We start from the raw sequence: 22,461 nt of genomic DNA, 5'->3' as shown, positions 1-22,461 counted from the left end.
CATCAGCAATAGATCCTTTCTCCATCAGTATCCGCCAATGATTCTCCCAGGCACCTTCGGTCAGTTAAGAAAGTAGAGCAGAGGTCTGGATTGATGTCCCTGTCACATCCCTTAAGAGGGTAGAGAGAGTGGCCCCCACTGCTAGGTCCTGCTGCAAGGATTATAAATAAACCAACATTACACCACATATAAAAACAAGTTGAAATAATTAAAACAAATAAAATAAAACACCCTAAGCAACAGTCCATAGGACTAAGACAGGAGCACAAGGACATAAGGACAATCAAGGTCCCAGGAAGGAGGAAAAGGACAGAGATTCATTTAGACCCCTAGGGGTCAACGTATCTAGTAGCGTGATCCATTTTGCCTCGACTTGCGCCAACACTTTCTTATAATCCCCCCCCTCTAATGCCAAGGTGGATTAAATCTATCCCCCTCACCTTAAATGAAGATGGCTCGCAGTTATGATACTGCCTAAAGTGCCGGGGGATGGTTTTAAGGAGGGTAATATCGGTCGCTGTCTTGGCCGCACAAATGTCCCGCACATGCTCCCGTACCCTGACTCTAAGTTCCCTTGATGTGAGTCCCACATAAATTTTGTGGCACCCACATGTAGCGTAATATATCACATTTGTACTGCTACAGGAAATCCGATGTCTTATGTCAACATTTTTTTTACCATCGGACGACTGAAAAGAGGAGCAGCGCAGGACATTTGAGCAGGCAAGACAGCGACCACATGGTATACAACCTAACGTTGGGCCTTTAGTGCAGAATGGATGCTTCGTAGTAGGCACATAGTGACTGCTAACAAGAAGATCCTTTAAATTTTTGGATCTTCTTGCAGTCATCAAAGGGAAATCACCCAAACATTCTCCCAGGGAGGGCTCAACACTCAAGATGGACCAGTGTTTTAATAGGATCTGCCGCATGTCCTCCCATTCGTGATTGAACGTCGATATGAACCGAATTGGTCCATTATCAGTGGTGGTTGGTCGAGCTCTGGTACCTCTGAGAAGGTTGCCACGTGGAGTCGCCCGTGCTCTCCGGTATCCTTGCTTGATGCACCGGTTTGAATAACCCCGCGCAGCAAACCTAGATTTAAGATCGGAGGCCTGCATTTCAAATTTTGCGTCTGATGAACAGATCCGCCTCATCCGGAGGAACTGTCCGACCGGGACGGCCCGTATCGTGGATGGAATATGAGCTGAAGACGCATGAATCAAAGAATTCACAGATGTTGGCTTCCTATATACATCTGTCTGTATGGACCTATCCAGGTCCACTTCGAAGCTGACATCTAGAAAATTAACTTTTTTGAGATCATAATTATAAGTCAAAAAAATGTTTAAAGAGTTTTGATTCAGCGTCCCCATAAATTCTCCCAGCTGCTGCACCGTCCCGTCCCACAAGAAAAAAACATCGTCTATATATCTATGCCAGCACAGCACATGGGAGGCGGCCCGTGGGCCCTCGTCGCCAAAGATAGATCTCTCCCAGGCACCCAAGAAGAGATTGGCATACGAGGGCGCACAGGCCGCGCCCATGGCTGTGCCGCGCCTCTGTAGATAAAAATGATCTTTGTAAACAAAAAAATTGTGGGTCAGGACGTAGTGCAGCAGCTCCAGAATGAGATCACATAACGGGCCATCACGGTCGGAGGCCTCCAGGAAGAGGCGGACCGCATCTAGGCCATGTTGATGGTTAATGCAGGTATACAGGCTTTCCACGTCGGCCGTTACCATCGGGGTATTATGGTCCACAAGAATGCCGTCGACCCTCGCCAAGGCGTCCGTTGTGTCACGTACATATGACGGTAATGTTTCGACTAGTGGTTTAAGGTAAAAGTCGATAAATTGGCAGATCGGATTGCAAAGACCCCCAATACCAGACACAATGGGACGTCCAGGGGGGTCGAGGGCATTCTTGTGGATCTTAGGCTACGTTCACATTTGCGGTGTGCGCCGCAGCGTCGCCGCCGCAACGCACCGCATGCGTCGTGCGGCCCTATCTTTAACATTGGGGCCGCATGGCGCCGCATGTACATGCGTTGTCATGCGTTGTGGTGCGTCGTACGCCGCATGCGGCGTTAGGGCGCACCTGCCAGGGCGCGGCAAACGCAACATGTTGCATTTTTTGGGCGGCGCAGACTTTTTAAAAAACGCATGCGTCGTGTTTGCGTCGTGTTTGCGTCGTCGATGCGCCTTTTTTCCCATTGACTTGCATTGACAACGCAGACGACGCAAGTACTTGCGTCGTGATGCGTTGTACGACGCATGCGTTTTTCTTACAAAAATGCAAAACATTGTCTAGACTTTGTCTAGACACTTAAAAAAAGCACTATATATATAAAAAAAGGGGTGGGGGTTTGCCATTGTCTTTCACCAGGCTATCCACACAAGACACTGAGAGGAGCAACCTGCTTTCCAAACCTGTAAGTATATATTTCTCTTTGCATAATTTTTTTTCTGTGTTTTATTTTTTTTTTTGATTTAATTTGTGCAATGTTTGCTCTGTGATATTGTACGGTTATGGCACTGTAGGTTGTTATTGAATAATAACATTTTTTTTTAATGTGTTTCTGATATATGCTGGCGTTTCTTGTGTGCGGCCTTGCTGGGTTTGGATTGGTTTTGGATTTATATTTTGGTTGTTCTTGTGTCATGCGGATGTTCAATGCCTTTTTTTTGTAAGATTTTTTATTGTAAAATTTGTGGTGCATGTCTTTTTCTGGCTTCTATTGTTGGGGTAACCGTATGGCGTTTTCTAGGCTCATGTCTTGCTGGGTTTTATTATGCTGTTGGCATTTTTTTTTCTTTCCTTGAGTGTCTTTTCTTGCTGGTGGGGGGCTACATTTATGATGTTTCATTTGTATTGTATTGTTCCGTGCTGCTATATGCCATTCGTTTTCTGTATGGCTTCCATATATATATCTCCTGTCTTTAATGTTTCCATAGCCAAGTGTGTAGTATTTATTTTTTTTTTTTTTTTAGTTTGGGCCCTTTTTTAAAAATTTCTTGTGTTCTCTTTTCTATTTGACTATGGTTTTTCTTTGGGTTGCTGTATATTGTCCTGTAATGTTTATTGCTTATTATCTATAATGGTATTTATCGCCTTTTTCAGATGTATTTCTGTGGTAGATGTCACCAGATGGTGTTGTTTTGGATCATGTCTTGTTGCTATTGTAAAGTATGGCGTGCAGTTTGCTATTTCATTGTGCCTTTTTTTTTCCTCTTTATTTTTGTATTTTTTTTTTTTTTAAATTTGGACATAGGTGTCTATTTTTGCTTAATTTTGTTTGGGTCTATTCTTGTATTGTTTCTTCTATTGTCTTCTCTTGTAATGTATGGCGTTGTGGTGTCGCTTTTTGAGTTTGCATTGTCCTATCAGTCAACAGTCAATTGTGGTTGTTTTAATGTTTTATTGTATGTGGCATTGCTTTGAATGTGATTTTTTGCTCATTTTTTCATTGCAGAGCAAACTTGCAATAATGGCGAGTTCTCCAGCATCTGGCCAATCGGCGAGGGGGAGTGCGGTGAGTAATTATGTCCAGTTGCTTACTATTCGCTGCCATTTGTAGCATTGTCACTAATTTTTGTATACATTTTTTTACAGGCTTCTTCAAGTGAGGGGGAAGGCACACAGCGGGAGCAGGGAGATCGGTGCCAAGATGGGTCGTCAGGCCGGCAAGTGAGTATTTGTTGTTTTTTTTTTTATCTTTTTTTTTTTTGTGGCATCCTGCTGGGAGGAACATTAGGAGCAACCTGGTTTCACTAGGGCTGTTTACTAAGCTTAATTACATATAGCTTTTCAGGGCAGCAAGTATTTGGGGGAAGGTAACATACAGTTGAACTCCCTGCACAAAAACATTCAAAAATACAGGTTTAGAAACCATCAATATACATACATAAAATGGCAAAGGATAGGGCAAAGGTACAAATCATGCCAGGTGCTGATGATGGTTGTTTATATTTGCCTATTTGTAACCTTTTTGTTTTCTATTTTTTCTAGGTTTCACAACGGGACCACAGGGACAGTATCGATGTGGAGCTCCTGATCTCCAGCATCCAGGAGCGTGGCCCGTTGTGGGACAGCCGTGACCCCCGGCACATGGACCAGGTGGTTTCTAGGCGTTTGTGGGCAGAGGTGGCAAAGTCGCTGTGGGATGGCTTTGACAGTGCCTCCGCCAAGGACAAAGGCACCTTTAGTGAGTATTGCTGATACGCTGCTATGACCCATCTTGCCAGGATAAACACAACCGTGTGTGATGCTATCAACGCCTAAACTTTGCATCACACACGGTTGTTTTATCATTTTAAAATGCTACATATGTAACCTTTTTTTTTCTTTGCATTCACAGTGACAAAGTTGAGGACCAGATGGCGATCCATGAAGGACCGTTTCAATAAGGGGCTGCGTGCTGAGGAGGAGCAATCGAGGAGTGGTGCTGCTGCGGCCAAGTCGGTTCCATATAAATACAACCGACAATTACAGTTCCTAAGACCAATCCTTGGCCGCCGACAGTAAGTATTTTGTCCACATACCATATTGCACATTGGACATTGCCCAGACACATATATTGCACAGCCACATAGTACATTGCCCAGCCACGTACATTGTGCATCCACACACATAGTATGTTTGCAGGCCACTATATCGCAGCCACATAGTACACGTTCTAGCCACGTATCCACATAGTACATTTCCCAGGCACATAGTGTCTTGGCCATCAATGTAGTCAGCGTAGCATATTGGCCATCCACGGTATTTTTTTTAGGTTAAGCGAGAGTCCTTGTAGTCCATGACAGGTTACGTTCTGAGTCAGTGTAGTTCTGATCGCAGGAATAATGATGACGTCTCGATCACAAGATCCTAACGTCATGGACATTCCTGCGATCAGATCAGCAAAGTTTTTTTTTGTTTTTTTTTTTAAATTTTTTTTTTATAGACCTTAAATTTTCTATTATTTTTGAGACATAGACGGCATCTTGAAATTATTATTTCACACCAAAATTTTTTCAAAATATGACAGGGGTATGCATTGCCTTTGGCAGAGGGAATGTACAGTCATTTTCTGCCGTCGGTATGTCCATGATTGTTATCGTGAGCCCTAATGGTCAGCTGGCGATAACAATCAGCAATTTATTATAGGCCACACAGAGTGAGAGACAGGGGATTGTAATGTTTTGTTGTGTCATGTAATGAACATTTTTTTACAGGAGTTGGCGTATGTGATAGTTTATTAATTGAAGACTAATTTTTACATTATCTTTTCACAGGACACACAGCAGCACCCTCCAGCGAGCTCCCCCCTGTGAAGCGGAACTTCATGGATCGCCATCTGAGCCGTCACAGCCATCCCACAGCGACAGCAGGCCTGCACCACCATCATCTGGAGAACCGGCTGCCGGTACGTCAGGTTTTCCCCTGCCCGAGGCCTCTGGCGCACCTTCGTTCGGGAATTCCCGACAGCGCCAGCGGGCCTCGGACAGGTCAGTCATGCCTGAATTTTTGCACTTGGGCACGGTGTTCCAGAACGGTTTCAAGGCGTTGAGAGATGAAATGTCCAGTATGGGACGGCGCCTTGAAATCCTGGAAGCCGAGCTCACAAATCCGGCAAAACATTTTTTAAGCACAATTGCTAAGGGCATGGTGGAAAACCTTACGCCGGAACTCCAGATTTCGGTGATGCAGGACTGCCACAATTCTTACGTGAGGGCTCTGCAGCAGTCTCGGGTCGCGCAGTCAGCGACACTGCCCGTAGTGCCGTCGCTGGCTAGCGTGACTCCGACTACTGCTGCAGAGTCACTCCAGCCACCCCACCCTGGTCCAAGTGCCGGGCGACGCCACCACAGCCACCATACCAGTGTGCGGCCCACTCCTGCTCCTGCCAGGCCCTCATCCTCCCGTAGGAGTGCTTCTGGGGGAGATGCCGCCGAAGGCAGGGAAAAAAAAAAAAGAAAACATAAGAGGAGGCACACAGACACACACCCAGAGGCACAGGTTCTGGCTGCTCCAGGACACACACCATCTCGTCGTGGCTCTAGCCACAGCAGGAGCAGCCAGGGCCAACCAAGCCAAAAAAGAAGGCGGCTTGTGTTGCCTCCTCCCTCCTCCACTGACGAGGCGGTCTCCCCAGTGTACCCTGCGGGGGGTTTGGACCTGCCCTCAAGCCTCCTTCAGTATGGCGGCTCCTCCTCCTCTACCACTCCCACTCTCAGGTCCAGAACTCGAAGCTACCGGTCACCGCTGGTAGCGGATGTTGATCCACCCTCGGATGTTGATACCCCCTAATTTGCTTTTCCCTTTTTTTCTGTTTCCCCCCAATAAAAATTTATTTTTTTGTATACAATATTTGGTCTTCTTTTCAAGTACAATGCTCGGTAATTCACTCCGTGCGCCGTTTATTTGTGCTTCAAACGCCTCATATATGCAATGTCAGACAGTATTTTTGGATTTTTTAATTTGACCGTTTCTTTGGGTGTCGTTCATTGCTGTATGAGGTGTTTCCAAACACTAAAGTGTATGAGTTATTTTCAAAGAAAAAGGGTATGTGTCCACGCTCAGGATTGCATCCGAATTTGGTCCGGATTTTAATTCAATATTTGTAGCCAAAACCAGGCGTGGGTAATAAATACAGCAGTGGAGCATATGTTTCTATTCTACTTTTCCTAATTGTTCCACTCCTGGTTTTGGCTTACAAATATTGATGAAAAAACCTGAGCAATTCAGGATGCAATCCTGAACGTGGACACATACTGTAAAGGTACCTTCACACTTAACAATGCTGCAGCAAAACAGACAACGATGCAATTCACTGCAGCATCGCTATTTGGGAGCTGGAGAGCTGTCTGTGTGACCGCTCTCCAGCGACCAACGATGCCGAGGTCCCCGGGTAACCATGTTAAACATCGGGTTGCTAAGCGCAGGGCGCACTTCCGATGTTTACCCTGGTTACCAGTGTAAAATGAAAAAAAAAAAAAAATATTCACAATCGCATCCCCCGGCGTCAGCTTCCCTGCACTGACTGAGTGACGTCCCTCACAGCAACGCTGTGCTGTGCATTCACTTTACGGCCGGCGCTCACTCAGTGCAGGAAGTGGACGCCAGGGGACGCGAAGATGAGTATATTTATTTTTATTTTTTAGTTTACAATTAACACTGGTAACCACGGTAAACATAAGCGCGACCATGCGCTTGGTAACCCGTTGTTTACCCTGGTTACCAGTGTAAAACATCGCTGGTATCGTTGATTTTGCTGTCAAACACAACGATACACGGCGATCTGACAAACAAATAAATATGGTATGGTATAAATTTTGTCTTGGAAGCATGGTAGAAAACGTAAGAAATTTTTTTTATTAAAACACAACATTTTAAAAACAAAGGTTTACAAGTTTTTTAGATAAGGCACATTTACATTGGTGAACTATTTTTAGCATAGTCACACCAGAATACAGTCCAACAGTTTATTACACCATTGAATCTTGCCATGACAGACGGCCAACATCTGACACAAAATAGGCCGCAAAACGGTCCCTCATCTGCGCAATTTCCACGCTTGACCTCAGAGGATGATCATGGAAATTGGGCAATGGGTTGGCTATGGTTTCATCCAGATCAACGTTCAGTCTCTCTTTGGACAGAATAAAATTGTGGAGAACCACACACGCCTTCACCACCTCATCCACTGTCTCAGTTTTCAGATTAATGGCGGATCCTAATATCCGCCATTTAGAGACAAGGATGCCAAAGGCGCACTCCACAGTCCTTCTGGCCCTGGACAGTCTGTAATTGAACACCCTTTTCGTGTGGTCCAAGCCCCGACTTGAGTAGGGTTTCAATAGGTTGGCAGACATTTGGAATGCCTCATCCCCAACCACAACAAATGGCATCGCAGGGCCTTCGGTGTGGGGAAGAGGTCGTGGCTGGGGGAAATTGAAATTGTTGCCATATAATTTTTGGCCCATATCAGACTCTTTGAATGTGCGCGAGTCATTTGACCGGCCAAAAGCACCAATGTCGACTGCCAGAAAACGGCAGTCCGCACCGGCAATTGCCATCAGCACAGTGGAAAAATATTTTTTGTAGTTATAGAAAAGGGATCCACTTTTCCCTGGCTTGGTAATACGAATGTGCTTGCCATCCACCGCGCCAATACAGTTTGGAAACGAACACACTTCCTCAAATTTCTCGGCGTTGGCCAACCAGATATCGCTTGTAGGGACGGGTAAAAATTCTTCCCGGAGGTTATCCCACAAAGCGCGGCAGGTCTCAGCAATAATTCCCGAGAGAGTGGAGACTCCAATCCGGAACTGAAATTGAAGGGATCGCAAGGTCTCTCCGGTAGCCAGGAAACTGCCAAGAAGATAAAGAAATTACATTAGTACATTGCAATTTATAAGGGTATGTCTCCACTGTCCGGAGACGCGGCGCTATCGTTGCAGCGGCGAAGCCGGTCGGCGATAAGCCCCGCCCCCTTCCTGGGACGCAATGGTGCCGGATGTGTACAGTACACATCCGGGATCATCGCACCCCTCGCCGTAGGGCCCTGTGATATACCTTGCGGGGACGCTGCGTCCCCGCAAGGTGTACGGACATGCTGTGTTCTGAAAAGACGCGCAGCATGTCCGGAGTCGCAGGGCCTCCGCGTGCGGGTTTCCACGCATAGTGGAGACGGGATTTCATAAAATCCCCTCCACTATGCTGGAACATCTGGACGCTGCTTGTTTGACGCTGCAGCGTCAAACAAGCTTACTGACCGTAGAAACACAGCCTAAAAGTACATTGACCATACCACCCCCAACAAAAATTAAGAAAAAAAAAAAAAAAAAAAGGGAAGATGTGAACGTAGCCGAACATATCTCAAGTCATTCAAACAGCTACATACCGTAGAGTCACCAGCAGCCGCTCCTCTGCGGATATAGCTCTCCGGAGCTGAGTATCCTGCCTGCTGATGGCTCCTTCCACCCGACGCAGAAGATACCGGAAGCTCTCCTGAGACATCCTGGTGTACTCGAAATACTTCTCCAGGTTCTCATTCAGTTCGCCAAACAAGCTATGGTATGCTCCACGGCTCTCCCGGACTTCCAAGATAGGGTGTATCCAAAATCTGCGATGAATCCATCTCCGTTTTTCTCTTTCTCTTTGATGAGCACAGGCGACAGCATAGGCATGAGCCAAGGCTAAATCCATCTCCATATCCATGATAACACTGTCCAAGGGACGCTCCATCATGAATACCAGCAAATGGGAGGAATTCATGTCTGCCATGGTATATATACACAATTACATAAACACCAACCCTCTTCTAGCCATTGGTGGCCCTTATCTATTGTGTAGACACTTTTTTTGGTGGGTGGGATGAAGAATGACTCACTGCACAAAAAACGCATGCGGCGCAAAACGCTGCGTTTTTTGTTGGAAACGCAACTGCGTTTACAAAAAACGCTGCGTTTTGCGCCGCATGCGTTGAACGCATGCGGCGCAAAACGCAGCGTTGTGCATGCGTTGTGTTGCGTTTTTGTCTGCGTTGTGCGTTGCGGCGGCGACGCTGCGGCGCACACCGCAAATGTGAACGTAGCCTTAGGGAGCAGGTAAAATGTTGGAATTTTAGGAAATTTGACCGTTAGGCCCTCTAATACCTGTTTAGTAATAATGTCTCTATCCAGAGCTCGAACCAAAATACCTTGTAGGTCGAGAGAGAAAGTAGCCAGAGGATTATAAGATAATTTAGAATACGTTTCGGGATTCCTCAGCTGTCTGAGGGCCTCACGCTCATATTTTTCCTGTGGCCAGATCACGATGTTCCCCCCCTTGTCTGCTGGTTTAAAGACAATATCTGGTAACGATTGTAATTGAGATAAAGCTAAACGTTCTTTGTGAGTCAAATTATCATGGCGTCTCCTTGTTGAGAGTTTTTTGAAGTCCTCACCAACACATTTGGTGAAGACCTCAATCGCCGGACTCAGAGACAAGGGGGGGAACTTGGTAGATCTGGGCAGGGAAGAGGTAGGGAATCTCTTAGTATGTGGACCAACCTGCTCATTAAGGAGGTCCTCCAAATTCTGGAGTGTCTCTCTCTCGGCCTCACTCATCTGTTCACAAAGATTCTTTTTCTGATGTAGTTTTTTCAATAGCAGTTTCCGGGAGAACAGGTGCAGATCCTTTATCGCTGTAAAATAATGAAATGAATTAGTAGGGGAAAAAGAAAATCCTTTAGACAAAAGCTGTAACTGGGCATCTGTAAGTTGATACGAGGATAAATTGACTACCTGGAGCCCCCCCTGGGAGTCGGATGGTGCTGCTACATTAGTTTTAGATTTGGCAGTCTGTCTAGTTGTTCGTTTATTATTTCCTGTGCCTCCTGAAGCTCCACTCTGTTTGGCATTCTTAGACATCACTTCATCGTCTCCAGACAAATTGGATCTGGCGGAAGTAGATCGTGACCTAGAATACGTTGCATTTCTAAATCGAGACCTTGACCGATCATTGCTGTTCTGCCATCGGTAGACCCGTGATAATCTTTTGTCTTCCACATCCCTCTGAAATTTCTTACTTTTAGTGGACTGAATTTCATTCGCCCATTTCTGACAGAGGGAGTCCATTTCCTCATTGAGTTTTTTGAGGGCATCAGACGTCATATCCCTACGTAAGACTACCTGTAGCTCCTCAATCTCACTCTCCAAGGAAATAAGGGAGTCCTGGTTCAGGTTTTTTAATAATTCCAAAAAACCTTTGGAACATGTGTTGGTCAACATCTCCCATTTGTTTTTAAATAATTCGTCTTCAACAGGAAAAGATGGGAAGACTTGTACACGTAAACCACGGGGTATCAGATCTTTTTGTATGTATTGCTCTAAAAATGCATGATTCCACCAGATACGTGTCCTTTTCCTAATCAAGTCCTTAAATTTGTTAATAGTATCTTGTGTACTCCTGTCAGTTCCTACAGAACACCCCTGTATATCGTCCTGCACAGTGTCATTAATTAATGCGCGCCACGTCTGGTCACGGGCACGGAAGTCCATATCGACATAGAGGATGACTGTGAAAAACACAGAAAATATTAATAGCCAGAAAAACCTCTTAAACATTATTTAAACCACCTGATAGGCTACCATTTAGCCCATACAAGGAAGCAGTATACCCACTCAAAGCAACATTTCCATAGGGAGAAAAGAAGAGTTCATTTGGGTATGAAGGAATAAAACGGAATTTTATTGAAAGTTCACGTTACATTTAAATACCAACAGTATACATAAAAAGATCCAATAAAGTGACACATGTGCAAAGCAAGAAAACAGGGCACCCAGAAACCTCCAACTGCTTCAACCCCTTAGTGCCTAGTAGTCTATCCAAGTATAAAGTGCATATATAGCAAAGTACGGCACAGGCAGGTTGGTATGGCGCAAACCTCCGCAAAAAGCAGAGTATCAAGTGAACTGTTTTCTTGCTTTGCACATGTGTCACTTTATTGGATCTTTTTATGTATACTGTTGGTATTTAAATGTAACGTGAACTTTCAATAAAATTCCGCTTTATTCCTTCATACCCAAATGAACTCTTCTTTTCTCCCTATGGAAAGGTAAGGTATCAGCAGGTTTTTGTTATGTCATCTGAGAATAGCATGATGTAGGGGCAGCGACCCTGATTCCAGCGATGTGTCACTTACTAGGCTGGGTTTTGCTGTTTTAAAAAAATCAGTGTTTTATCAGCAGATTATTGCTACTGGACTAGATATCTCGTGCTTACTGGTCCAGCCCACACCAGTTTTCTGTGAACACTGTGCATTGACAGCTGCTAAGCAGTGGTGTAGACGGGATTATAAAGGGCTCGACATTCAGAGCTCTGCTAGATCTGCAGCAGAGAAAATCGTGATCCTATCACAACTGCTTTAAGTGATACATTGCTGGAATCAGGGTATCTGCCCCTACATCATGCTGCTCTCAGATTACATAGCAAATACCTGCTGACAAATTCCATTTTAATATAAGAAAAATTGTCTCACTGAAAATAAAGATGATTGTCGGACTCTTATGCATGGGCTCTGCCTTGGTTCAGCACATACTACAGCAAAGACCAAAGGGCGTGCATCATTGGGCGAAACAAAAATCCTTTATTCTGTGAGGGCGTGTGCACAGGCATCTTTTTCGGGCAGATTCCACTTCCACACCTGAAAAAGCGCTCAATAGCAATGAAAAATAATGTACATACGCACTGCAATGTCAAAACAATTTGCTGTGCACATGTTCTGTCGTTTCTAACGTCTTAACTGCTTCAGCCTTCAAAATCTGTGATCGGTCCATTTTTCAGGCATCACTATTTGATATATAAAATGTATAAGAAAAAGAGAGGGACTTTTAGAAAAAACACTCTTGGTCTTCTACTTCAAAGACTATGAGAGTACCACCTTGTCTAAAAGACGCCTTGTGCACGTGGCCTTAAAGGGGTTTACCCAACGACAAAGTTACATTTTAATTAATACATCTTGGAATAATATTAATTTCCTCAATTGGATGTGTTTAAATAAAATGTTCCTGTGCTGAGATAGGCTATGTGCACACGTTGCAGATGTGACTGTGGAATTTTCTGTGCAGATTCTGAATTTCTTGGCAGAAAACGCAGGTCAGAATCTGCGCCTTTTTTTGGTATGTGCACAGGTTGCAGATTTTTGTGCGGATTTCTTCCTTTTTTTACCCCTGCAAATTTCTATTATGGAATGGGTGCAGAAACGCAGCAGATCTGCAAAAAGCATTGACATGGTCCTTTTTTGAATCTGCTGCGTTTTCCATGCAGTTTTTTCCACACCATTAGCACAGCATTTTTTTTGCCATTGATTTACATTGTGCTGTAAATCACTTGCGGATCTGCAGCGTTTCTGCGTGGAAAAAAAAGCTGCAGTTCTGCAGGAAATCTGCAACGTGTGCACATACCCTAAATCTTATAAATGTGTCCCTGCTGTGTACTGTGTAATGGCTGTGTCTGATGTACAGGGACATGGTCTGATTACACCACAGCTCCGGGGAAGGGGAGGATGCAAAAAAAAGTATACAGTCATTGCAGCATGGAATCGCAAATATACATATATTTTTTTTTTAAATAAAGCATCTCGCTGCCTGATTTAAAAAATGTGTTATCTCACCGAAAGAATCAGCTGTGGTCCCCTGCCTTAATGTCTGTATACTCTTTTGCTTCCTCCCCTGCCCAGGAGCTGTGGTATGATCAGACCATGTTCCTGTACGGTCAGACACAGACAGTACACTGTACACAGCAGGGGCACATGTATAAGATTAAATAAAATGTTCCTGTGCTGAAATAAACACATCCAATTGTGGAAGTTGTTATTATTCCAAAATCTATTGATTAATATCAATTTCAACATTAACTTTGTTCGTGAGAAAACCCCTTTAAGTTCTGAACGTTAACCAGATGATGCCCTGTACACCGCTGTATTTTTGTTTTAAGTTTGTTTTGTTCTTGTTTTGTATCTCATGCTGTGGTGTTCATTCCATCCAAATAACAGAGATCATACAGGGAGGGATTTTACCCACAGGTCAGTTTAAGGTTAAGTTCCCACAAGTAATTGGTTTTTTTTTATCTTGCATATTTTCTACAGCATTTCTGCACCAATTGGCTAAATTTTGTTTTTTTAATTGCGTTTTTTAGTGCATTTTCTTTTTTTACATGCAGTTTTTGTCTTCTTGTCGTATGTTATACTTTAAATAAAACTTTGTTTTGGAAACTTCATATTACTTTGTTTTTCTAAAACCTTATTGATACAGTCATGTGCAGATTACATAGGTTTTTACTGCACTTTTTTTTTTACCTGTGGATTTTCCTCATTTCATAGAAGTCTATCCGGAAATCCGCAAATAAAATGCATATTTATCTCAAGAGAAATTGACAGTTTGCAGGTTTCAAGCGCGTACCGCAGGTCAATTTATGCTGTGCCTCTACTTTGCTGGAACTGTAATACTCTGCGGGTTTTTTTTTTTTTTGCGCAACAAAAATATGCGGCAGCAAAAACTCATAGTGGGAACTTAGCCTAACACATCCAACATTCATGGTCCAAGTATGGTCCTGTATCGGGCCTCGCGGTCCTAAACTCAACATCCTCATAGGTATATGTGAGGCTATTGATTTTGGGTCATGAGGCATATAAGTCCAAACATCTCGGTTGATACTTGGACCTTTTAATGTTGGACAAGTGAAATATTCCGTGTTGTGTTTTTTTTTTTTTTTGTTGTTTTTTTTAACATCTCCTGAGCTTTCACTTGCCTAACTCCATCTTCTTCCTACAGGTGCAGATAACAAGGCTTTTGAAGAAATGCCATAAACAGAGCTAACTTGTACTCTGGATGGACAACAGATACGACTTCATCTTCACTCAGACAAAAGTTACATCTTTTAGTTGGTTCCAGGATTGCCTGAGTGCAATAATTATTGTACCCATTGTTTTATTGTTTCTGTGCCCTTTTGCACAATTCTTTTGTCTCAAATATTTTTTTTTAACGTGTCGCTTGGGGGGGAAAAAATTGTAAAACCTGTATAATGCAACAAGCCATGAATGTAGAGGAAACGTACCCAGATATTGGCAGTATTGGACGCCTTTATCCCAGGAGATACAGGGTCTCCGCCATTAAATAACACAACTGCAAAGAATTCTTCTACAGCTTTGGAATGGGGGAGGAATGCTGGTGGGGAAAAACTAAAGATTGATAATGGACGGTAGGTGTCAGATAGAAGTTGGAGTAGAAGAACAAAAATGGGGGAGTCATAGCCCAAGGGGACCATAACCCAAGAAATTGAGTTTACCTTTCTTGCAGCTGGATAGTGGTTAGTTTTCTATGATCAGGATGACATGCTTGTTGTGGACCAATTACAACTAAAGATAAAAATACCTAAATTTGTAGGGATAAAAACATTAAAAAAATTGAACGACGCAGTGAAACCCCACAAAAATAGCTACTATATAGATAGCATTTTGTTTTCTTACTGCAAATCAGTCCCTATAGCGTTCCATGTATTTAGTATTACGTGTGAAATACATTATAGCCACTAATGGTCGTGATCTTCCATGACACGTTTCGTGACCTTCATGCTGCTGGTTGCACCATAATTGTAGCATGATGTGTTCTCTTGATGTTTTATAGCAGCAGTTATCAACGTTAAGATTTTTTTCAAGTGGTGTATTTATTTTTGGTGTAGGAAGAAACCATTGGATAAGGAATGGCTAGAAAAGAATGTTTTTATATTTGCCTTTTACCAAATAATCTAGAGGGAATTTTTTTTTTACTGCAGAAAGAGATGAGTATGACCTTGATTTGCTGTTCCTTCTGCTATTGTCTTGAGAAGATAAGAGCAGTAGTCTCCTTTGACCTTGGTAGAAACCACAACTTTCAGCATGAGCTGACAATCTCTAGTTGTCAGGGAATGTGGCGAGTTGTGGCTTTGTTGTAGAAATAAAAATGTGCCTTAATGTCCTTTTCTTGGATTCCCATTCACATGTCTGAATTGGACTTTGCTGGAGGACAGGAAATCGGTGGCCATACTGTCTATGTTGAACCGGCCACAGTGTTCGCGTAGAGTTGAGTGGTAAAAGCATATAGTTTTTTGAGATCTTCAAAAACCATGAGTTTTTAAGCAGAAACTGGTTCAGAAAATTCTCTTGTTTTGGACGAGTTTTCACGTTTTAATGTTAAGTAAGAAGGTGCTAGAAGAATGTGTGTCATTTTTTAACATTCAACTTTTCCAATCCCTGAAGTGGTTAAAAGGAGTAACGTGCACAACTTCGTTTTGACATTTTGTTTGGCATTATGTTAATTTTTGGGGGGCACTTTTGCAGCATTTTTTATTTTTTTTTTTTTTCAGGCAGATTTTGGGTGGAACCTGCCTGCAATAGATGTTTTAGTGCACATACCCTTGGGGAATTTTTGAAGGTGTTTTTTCTATATATTTTTTTTTCCTGAAGAGTTTTTGAAGTTTTTTTGGAACCTACTGATTTGACAGTACCTAATTTAGAGAGGTTTCCTTAAGGATCCATTTCAAAGAAGTGACATACACTTTCCATTTTCCACCAGATGTTTTTCAAAACTTTTTCAGGAAAATTAAAAAAAAGCTTTTCAATTGGAGAAAGTTTCCAAAGGTTTTTTGATGAGGAGCTGCTCCGCAAAAATGCAACAAACTGTGTGCACATACCCTAAGTTTTTTTTTTTTTTTTTTTTTTTTTAATTAGATAAAACTCTTCAAATCTTCCTCCCAAATTTCAAAAACTTCAAGCTTCTGCTCCAAAAACTCAGCAATAAGACTTCATGTATACGTAGCCATGGGGCATGTTAAGGGGTCCCCAAACAACTTTTCTGGCATTGTTACCCAGATATGATGGCAGAGATGCAGATGACAAATTAGTGGAAATGCTTAACAAAGTAATAGTATGAGGTCGGAAACACTCCCACGTGCACTTTTGGCATCAAATGTGCCCAATCTGCTACTTACATCTTCCCCAATTCTATTTAACCCCTTCCCGACCCATGACGCCTATGTGGCGTCATGGAATGATCGCATCCCTGCAGATCGGGTGAAAGGGTTAACTCCTATTTTACCCGATCTGCAGGGAGAGGGGGAGTTGTACTTCAGCCTAGGGGGGGTGGCTTTGCCCCCACGTGGCTACGATCGCTCTGATTGGCTGTTGAAAGTGCAACAGCCAATCAGAGCAATTTGCAATATTTCACCTATGAAAATGGTGAAATATTGCAATCCAGCCATGGCCGATGCTGCAATAGCATCTGCCATGGCTGGAAATCATGTTCTGGCCCCCCCACCGCCCCCGATCTCCTCTCCAGTCCTCCGTTCTGTCCGGTACCCCCCTCCGTCCCCCTGTTCGCTCCCCCGTGCTCCTGTCCGCTCCCCCGTGCTCCTGTCCGCTCCCCCCGTCCTCCGATTCCCCCCCCCGTGCTCTGATCCACCACCCCCTCATACTTACCGAGCCTCCCGAAGTCGGTCCGTCTTCTCCCTGGGCGCCGCCATCTTCCAAGATGGCGGGCGCATGCTCAGTGCGCCCGCCGAATCTGCCGGCTGGCAGATTCGTTACAAGTACATTTTGATCGCTGTGGTAGGTTCTATCACAGCGATCAAAATAAAAAAAATAATAAATAAACCCCCCCCTTTATCACCCCCATAGGTAGGGACAATAATAAAATAAAGAAAATATTTTTTTTTCTTTTTCCACTAGGGTTAGGGTTAGAACTAGGGTTAGAACTAGGGGTAGGGGTAGGGGTAGGGGTAGGGTTAGGGTTATGGCATGTGCACACAGTGTGGATTTGGCTGCGGATCCGCAGCGGATTTGGCCGCGGATCCGCAGCGGATTGGCCGCTGCGAATTCGTAGCAGTTTTACATCAGGTTTACAGTACCATGTACACCTATGGAAAACCAAATCCGCTGTGCCCATGGTGCGGAAAATTCCGTGCAGAAACGCTGCGTTGTATTTTCCGCAGCATGTCAATTCTTTGTGCAGATTCCGCAGCATTTTACACCTGTTCCTCAATAGGAATCCGCAGGTGAAATCCGCACAAAACACTGGAAATCTGCTGTAAATCCGCAGGTAAAACGCAGTGCCTTTTACCTGCAGATTTTTCAAAAATCGTGCGGAAAAATCTCACACGAATCCGCAACGTGGGCACATAGCCTTAGGGTTACGGTTGGAATTAGAGTTAGGGTTGGAATTAGGGCTAGGGTTAGAAATAGGGTTAAGATTAGGCTTGTGGTTAGGGTTACGGATAGGGTTAGGGGTGTGTTGGGGTTACAGTTGTGGTTAGGGTTGGGATTAGGGTTAGGATTAGGGTTAGGATTAGGATTGGAATTAGGGTTACGGGTGTGTTGGGGTTAGGGTTGTGGTTAGGGGTGTGTTGGGGTTAGGGTTGTGATTAGGGTTATGGCTACAGTTGGGATTAGGATTAGGGGTGTGTTGGGGTTAGTGTTGAAGTTAGAATTGAGGGGTTTCCACTGTTTAGGCACATCAGGGGTCTCCAAACGCAACATGGCGCCACCATTGATTCCAGCCAATCTTGCGTTCAAAAAGTCAAATGGTGCTCCCTCCCTAGCCCTGACGTGCGCCCAAACAGTGGTTTACCCCCACATTTGGGGTACCAGCGTACTCAGGACAAACTGGGCAACAACTGTTGGGGTCCAATTTCTCCTGATACCCTTGCAAAAATAAGAAATTACTTGCTAAAACATAATTTTTGAGTAAAGAACAATTATTTTTTATTTTCACGGCTCTGCGTTATAAACTTCTGTGAAGCACTTGGGGGTTGAACGTGCTCACCACACATCTAGATAAGTTCCTTGGGGGGGTCTAGTTTCCAAAATGGGGTCACTTGTGGGGTGTTTCTACTGTTTAGGCACATCAGGGGCTCTGCAAATGCAATGTGACGCCCGCAGACCATTCCATCAAAGTCTGCATTTTAAAACGTCACTACTTCCCTTCCAAACCCCGACGTGTGCCAAAACAGTGGTTTACCCCCACATATGGGGTATCAGCGTACTCAGGAGAAACTGGACAACAACTTTTGGGGTCCAATTTCTCCTGTTACCCTTGGGAAAATAAAAAAATGTGGGCTAAAAAATCATTTTTGAGAAAAGAAAAATTATTTTTTATTTTCATGGCTCTGCATTTATAAACTTCTGTGAAGCACTTGGGGGTTCAAAGTGCTCACCACACATCTAGATTAGTTCCTTCGGAGGTCTAGTTTCCAAAATGGGGTCACTTGTGCGGGAGTTCCAATGTTTAGGCACACAGGGGCTCTCCAAACGCGACATGGTGTCCGCTAATGATTGGAGCTAATTTTCCATTCAAAAAGCCAAATGGCGTGCCTTCCCTTCCGAGCCCTGCGGTGCGCCCAAACAGTGGTTTACCCCCACATATGGGGTATCATTGTACTCAGGACAAACTGGACAACAACATTTGGGGTCCAATTTCTCCTATTACTCTTGGGAAAATAAAAAATTCTGGGCTAAAAATCATTTTTGAGGAAAGAAAAATTATTTTTTATTTTCACGGCTCTGCGTTATAAACTTCTGTAAAGCACCTGGGGGTTATAAGTGCTCACTATGCATCTAGATAAGTTCCTTGGGGGGTCTAGTTTCCAAAATGGGGTCACTTGTAGGGGAGCTCCAATGTTTAGGCACACAGGGGATCTCCAAACGCGACATGGTGTCCGCTAATGATTGGAGCTAATTTTCCATTCAAAAAGTCAAATGGCACGCCTCCCCTTCCGAGCCTTGCCGTGCACCCAAACAGTGGTTTACCCCCACATATGAGGTATCGGCGTACTCAGAAGAAATTGCCCAACAAATTTTAGGATCCATTTTATCCTGTTGCCCATGTGAAAATGAAAAAATTGAGGCTAAAAGAAATTTTGTGTGAAAAAAAAGTACTTTTTCATTTTTACGGATCAATTTGTGAAGCACCTGAGAGTTTAAAGTGGTCACTATGCTTCTAGATAAGTTCCTTGGGGGGTCTAGTTTCCAAAATGGGGTCACTTGTGGGGAAGCTCCAATGTTTAGGCACACAGGGGCTCTCCAAACGTGACATGGTGTCTGCTAGCGATGGAGATAATTTTTCATTGAAAAAGTCAAATGGCGCTCCTTCCCTTCCGAGCCCTGCCGTGCGCCCAAACAGTGGTTTACCCCCACATATGAGGTATCAGCGTACTCAGAACAAATTGGACAACAACGTTCGTGGTCCAGTTTCTCCTTTTACCCTTGGGAAAATAAAAAAAAATTCGCTAAAAGATCATTTTTGTGACTAAAAAGGTAAATGTTCATTTTTTACTTCCATGTTGCTTCTGCTGCTGTGAAACACCTGAAGGGTTAATAAACTACTTGAATGTGGTTTTGAGCACCTTGAGGGGTGCAGTTTTTAGAATGGTGTCACTTTGGGGTATTTTCAGCCATATAGAACCCTCAAACTGACTTCAAATGTGAGGTGGTCCCTAAAAAAAATGGTTTTGTAAATTTTGTTGTAAAAATGAGAAATCACTGGTCAAATTTTAACCCTTATAACTTCCTAGCAAAAAAAAAAATTGTTTCCAAAATTGTGCTGATGTAAAGTAGACATGTGGGAAATGTTATTTATTAACTATTTTGTGTCACATAACTCTCTGGTTTAACTGAATAAAAATTCAAAATGTGAAAATTGCGAAATTTTCAAAATTTTTGCCAAATTTCCATTTTTTTCACAAATAAACTCAGAAATTATCGACCTAAATTTACCACTAACATGAAGCCCAATATGTCACGAAAAAACAATCTCAGAATCGCTAGGATCCGTTGAAGCGTTCCTGAGTTATTACCTCATAAAGGGACACTGGTCAGAATTGCAAAAAACGGCAAGGTCATTAAGGCCAAAATAGGCTGGGTCATGAAGGGGTTAAACATCTGACAGGAGATCTAAACGGAAGCAACTTTGGAGAAGCGCCTGAAGCAAAATGTCTCTGTATGACGTAGAGTTTTGTAAATAAGTTTTTATTCACCTTGCTGGAAATTAGTTTGTTTTTCTGTTGAATTTCTGTGTCCTGATTTATATATGATTTTATTTCTGTTAAACTAGTTTTTTGACAATAAATGTGGATGGTTCTTTTATTCGATATACTACTATCGTCTAAGAATTCTATTTTTTTTATTATAACAAGATGGACTCCCTGCTGTTCTTGTATAGGTGTCATTACATTCAGATATCACTAAATACCCCCATTCGACACACCTACTATGAATGTAATGAACGATGGATCAAAAATGAATAATGCTGCACTGATATTGAAAATCGTGTGACCTAAGACTTGAGACATGTTGGAAGGTCCTATTAATGAAGTCTAGTATCGACTACTAAATGCTTGAATGGTCAGTAACCAGAACAAAATTTTTCGGCCAGAGATCTCAATATGTAATCTGTCATATCATAAAAAAATCCAGCTCAGAGGCAATGGGTACTTGGAAATTGACTACAATCTTTTGCACCAGTTTTATTACAGTTGGGGCACAAACTTGTTTCTCATGCCTATATGGTCCTATTTATTTTCGGAGCCTAAAATATAAATGTTACATACTCGTCATTCCTTTCATGTCCCTCCGATCATTATATAAGAGTGATTGTGGAGAAATGAGGATCAGTGGGTGCCTGAGATCGCATGGACCAGGGCTCATCCCACTGAACGCCCACTCTGCTTTCCCACGGGCAGAATGGTAAGACAACACAGCTTGGCAATACTTTATTGAACCACCAACAGATAACATATAGAACAGTCCTAGCACAATACCTAAGATGGTACAAAATGACACCCTTCCGCTGACTCCCTGGGATTAGATCAGCTGCAACTACGGGGCTTCCAGGGCCGACTACCCCAACTGTGAAAGGAAAAATGTAGGGATTAGCTCACCACACCATTGCAATTGGAGATCTCGGTTGGAGATATCCGGAACGTGCCGATCCTGCTGGTGATTGCAGCCAAACATGGGATTGGAAGGGGGGGGGGGGGATTAAAGTCCAGAACTGCCATCCAGATGATAAAAGTTCAATTTATAAAGAGTTTAGTTATATACATAGAGAAGACCAATCACTGTTAGTTAAACCTGATTCCATTTTGGTGTGTGTGATTTCAGAACGATTTTTACCAAACTGATTTCAGTGATGCAATAAAGTAAAGAAAATATAATAATCACATGGTCAATATTAAGTAAAGCAATTGCTGGGATGTTAAAACTGATGCGGTGTATAAAAAAAAAATATATATATATATTAGATGGTGGCCCGATTCTAACGCATCGGGTATTCTAGAATATGCATGTCCACGTAGTATATTGCCTAGTCACATAGTATATTGCCCAGCCACGTAGTATATTGCACAGCCCACATAGTATATTGCACAGCGACGGAGTTTACAGCACAGAGCCACGTAGTATACAGAGTTAAAGTAAACAATAAACATATACTCACCCTCCGAAGGCCCGTTGAAGTCCTGGCCCTGTGTGCGGTGCAGGTTTCAGTTTCCAGTCCCAGGGTGTGATGACGTCGCGGTCACATGACCGTGACGTCACGGCAGGTCCTTCTCGCGCAGGACCTGTGATGACGTCACGGTCACATGACCGTGACGACCGCAGGCGGCAGCTTCTGGTCCCAGGATGGTATGCCAGAAGGACCTTCCATGACGTCACGGTCATGTGACAGCGACGTCATGGAAAGTCCTTCTCGGAGGGCCTGTGATCACGTCGCGGTCACATGACCGTGACGTCATGGAAGGTCCTTCTGGCATACCATCCTTGGGACCGGAACCTGCTGCTTGCATGGAGCGGTCACCGTAGCGTCACTAGCAGCGTGAAAGGCGGCGGATGGTGAGTATAGCATGGTTTTTTTTTATTATTTTAATATGACATTTTTACTATTGATTCTGCATAGGCAGCGT

At 43.4% G+C, this 22,461-nt stretch overlaps 2 protein-coding genes across 4 annotated transcripts in view; both read left to right on the top strand.

Moving 5' to 3' along the window:
- The window catches only part of LOC143788886 (protein shisa-4-like), a 29,346-nt gene extending 13,119 nt beyond the window's left edge, over positions 1-16,227 (top strand). For 2 of the 3 annotated variants that reach the window (XM_077278808.1, XM_077278807.1), the window contains exon 5: positions 14,304-16,227. In XM_077278808.1, the coding sequence (XP_077134923.1) occupies positions 14,304-14,338 (35 nt within the window). In that variant the 3' untranslated portion in view covers positions 14,339-16,227. The remainder of the gene's footprint in view (positions 1-14,303) is intronic. The other variant, XM_077278809.1, reaches the window with a different exon arrangement.
- On the top strand, positions 961-6,450 carry LOC143788166 (uncharacterized). Its single transcript, XM_077277593.1, has 6 exons — positions 961-1,005; positions 3,476-3,535; positions 3,616-3,690; positions 4,012-4,207; positions 4,361-4,523; positions 5,280-6,450. The coding sequence occupies exons 1-6, from the start codon at positions 961-963 to the stop codon at positions 6,292-6,294; spliced, it is 1,554 nt and encodes a 517-aa protein (XP_077133708.1). The 3' UTR covers positions 6,295-6,450.
- Positions 16,228-22,461: the final 6,234 nt, after the last annotated feature.

Source organism: Ranitomeya variabilis, chromosome 8 (genome assembly GCF_051348905.1).
Source record: "Ranitomeya variabilis isolate aRanVar5 chromosome 8, aRanVar5.hap1, whole genome shotgun sequence".
NCBI lineage: Eukaryota > Metazoa > Chordata > Amphibia > Anura > Dendrobatidae > Ranitomeya > Ranitomeya variabilis.
This window is presented reverse-complemented; position numbering and strand designations above follow the sequence as displayed.

Bases quoted from the DNA above. Each gene is read 5' to 3' on its own strand.
- LOC143788166 (XM_077277593.1), top strand. From the start codon at position 961: ATGAACCGAATTGGTCCATTATCAGTGGTGGTTGGTCGAGCTCTG. The intron at 3,536-3,615 runs GTGAGTAATTAT...ATTTTTTTACAG, and splicing joins AATCGGCGAGGGGGAGTGCG to GCTTCTTCAAGTGAGGGGGA. The intron at 4,524-5,279 runs GTAAGTATTTTG...ATCTTTTCACAG, and splicing joins CCAATCCTTGGCCGCCGACA to GACACACAGCAGCACCCTCC.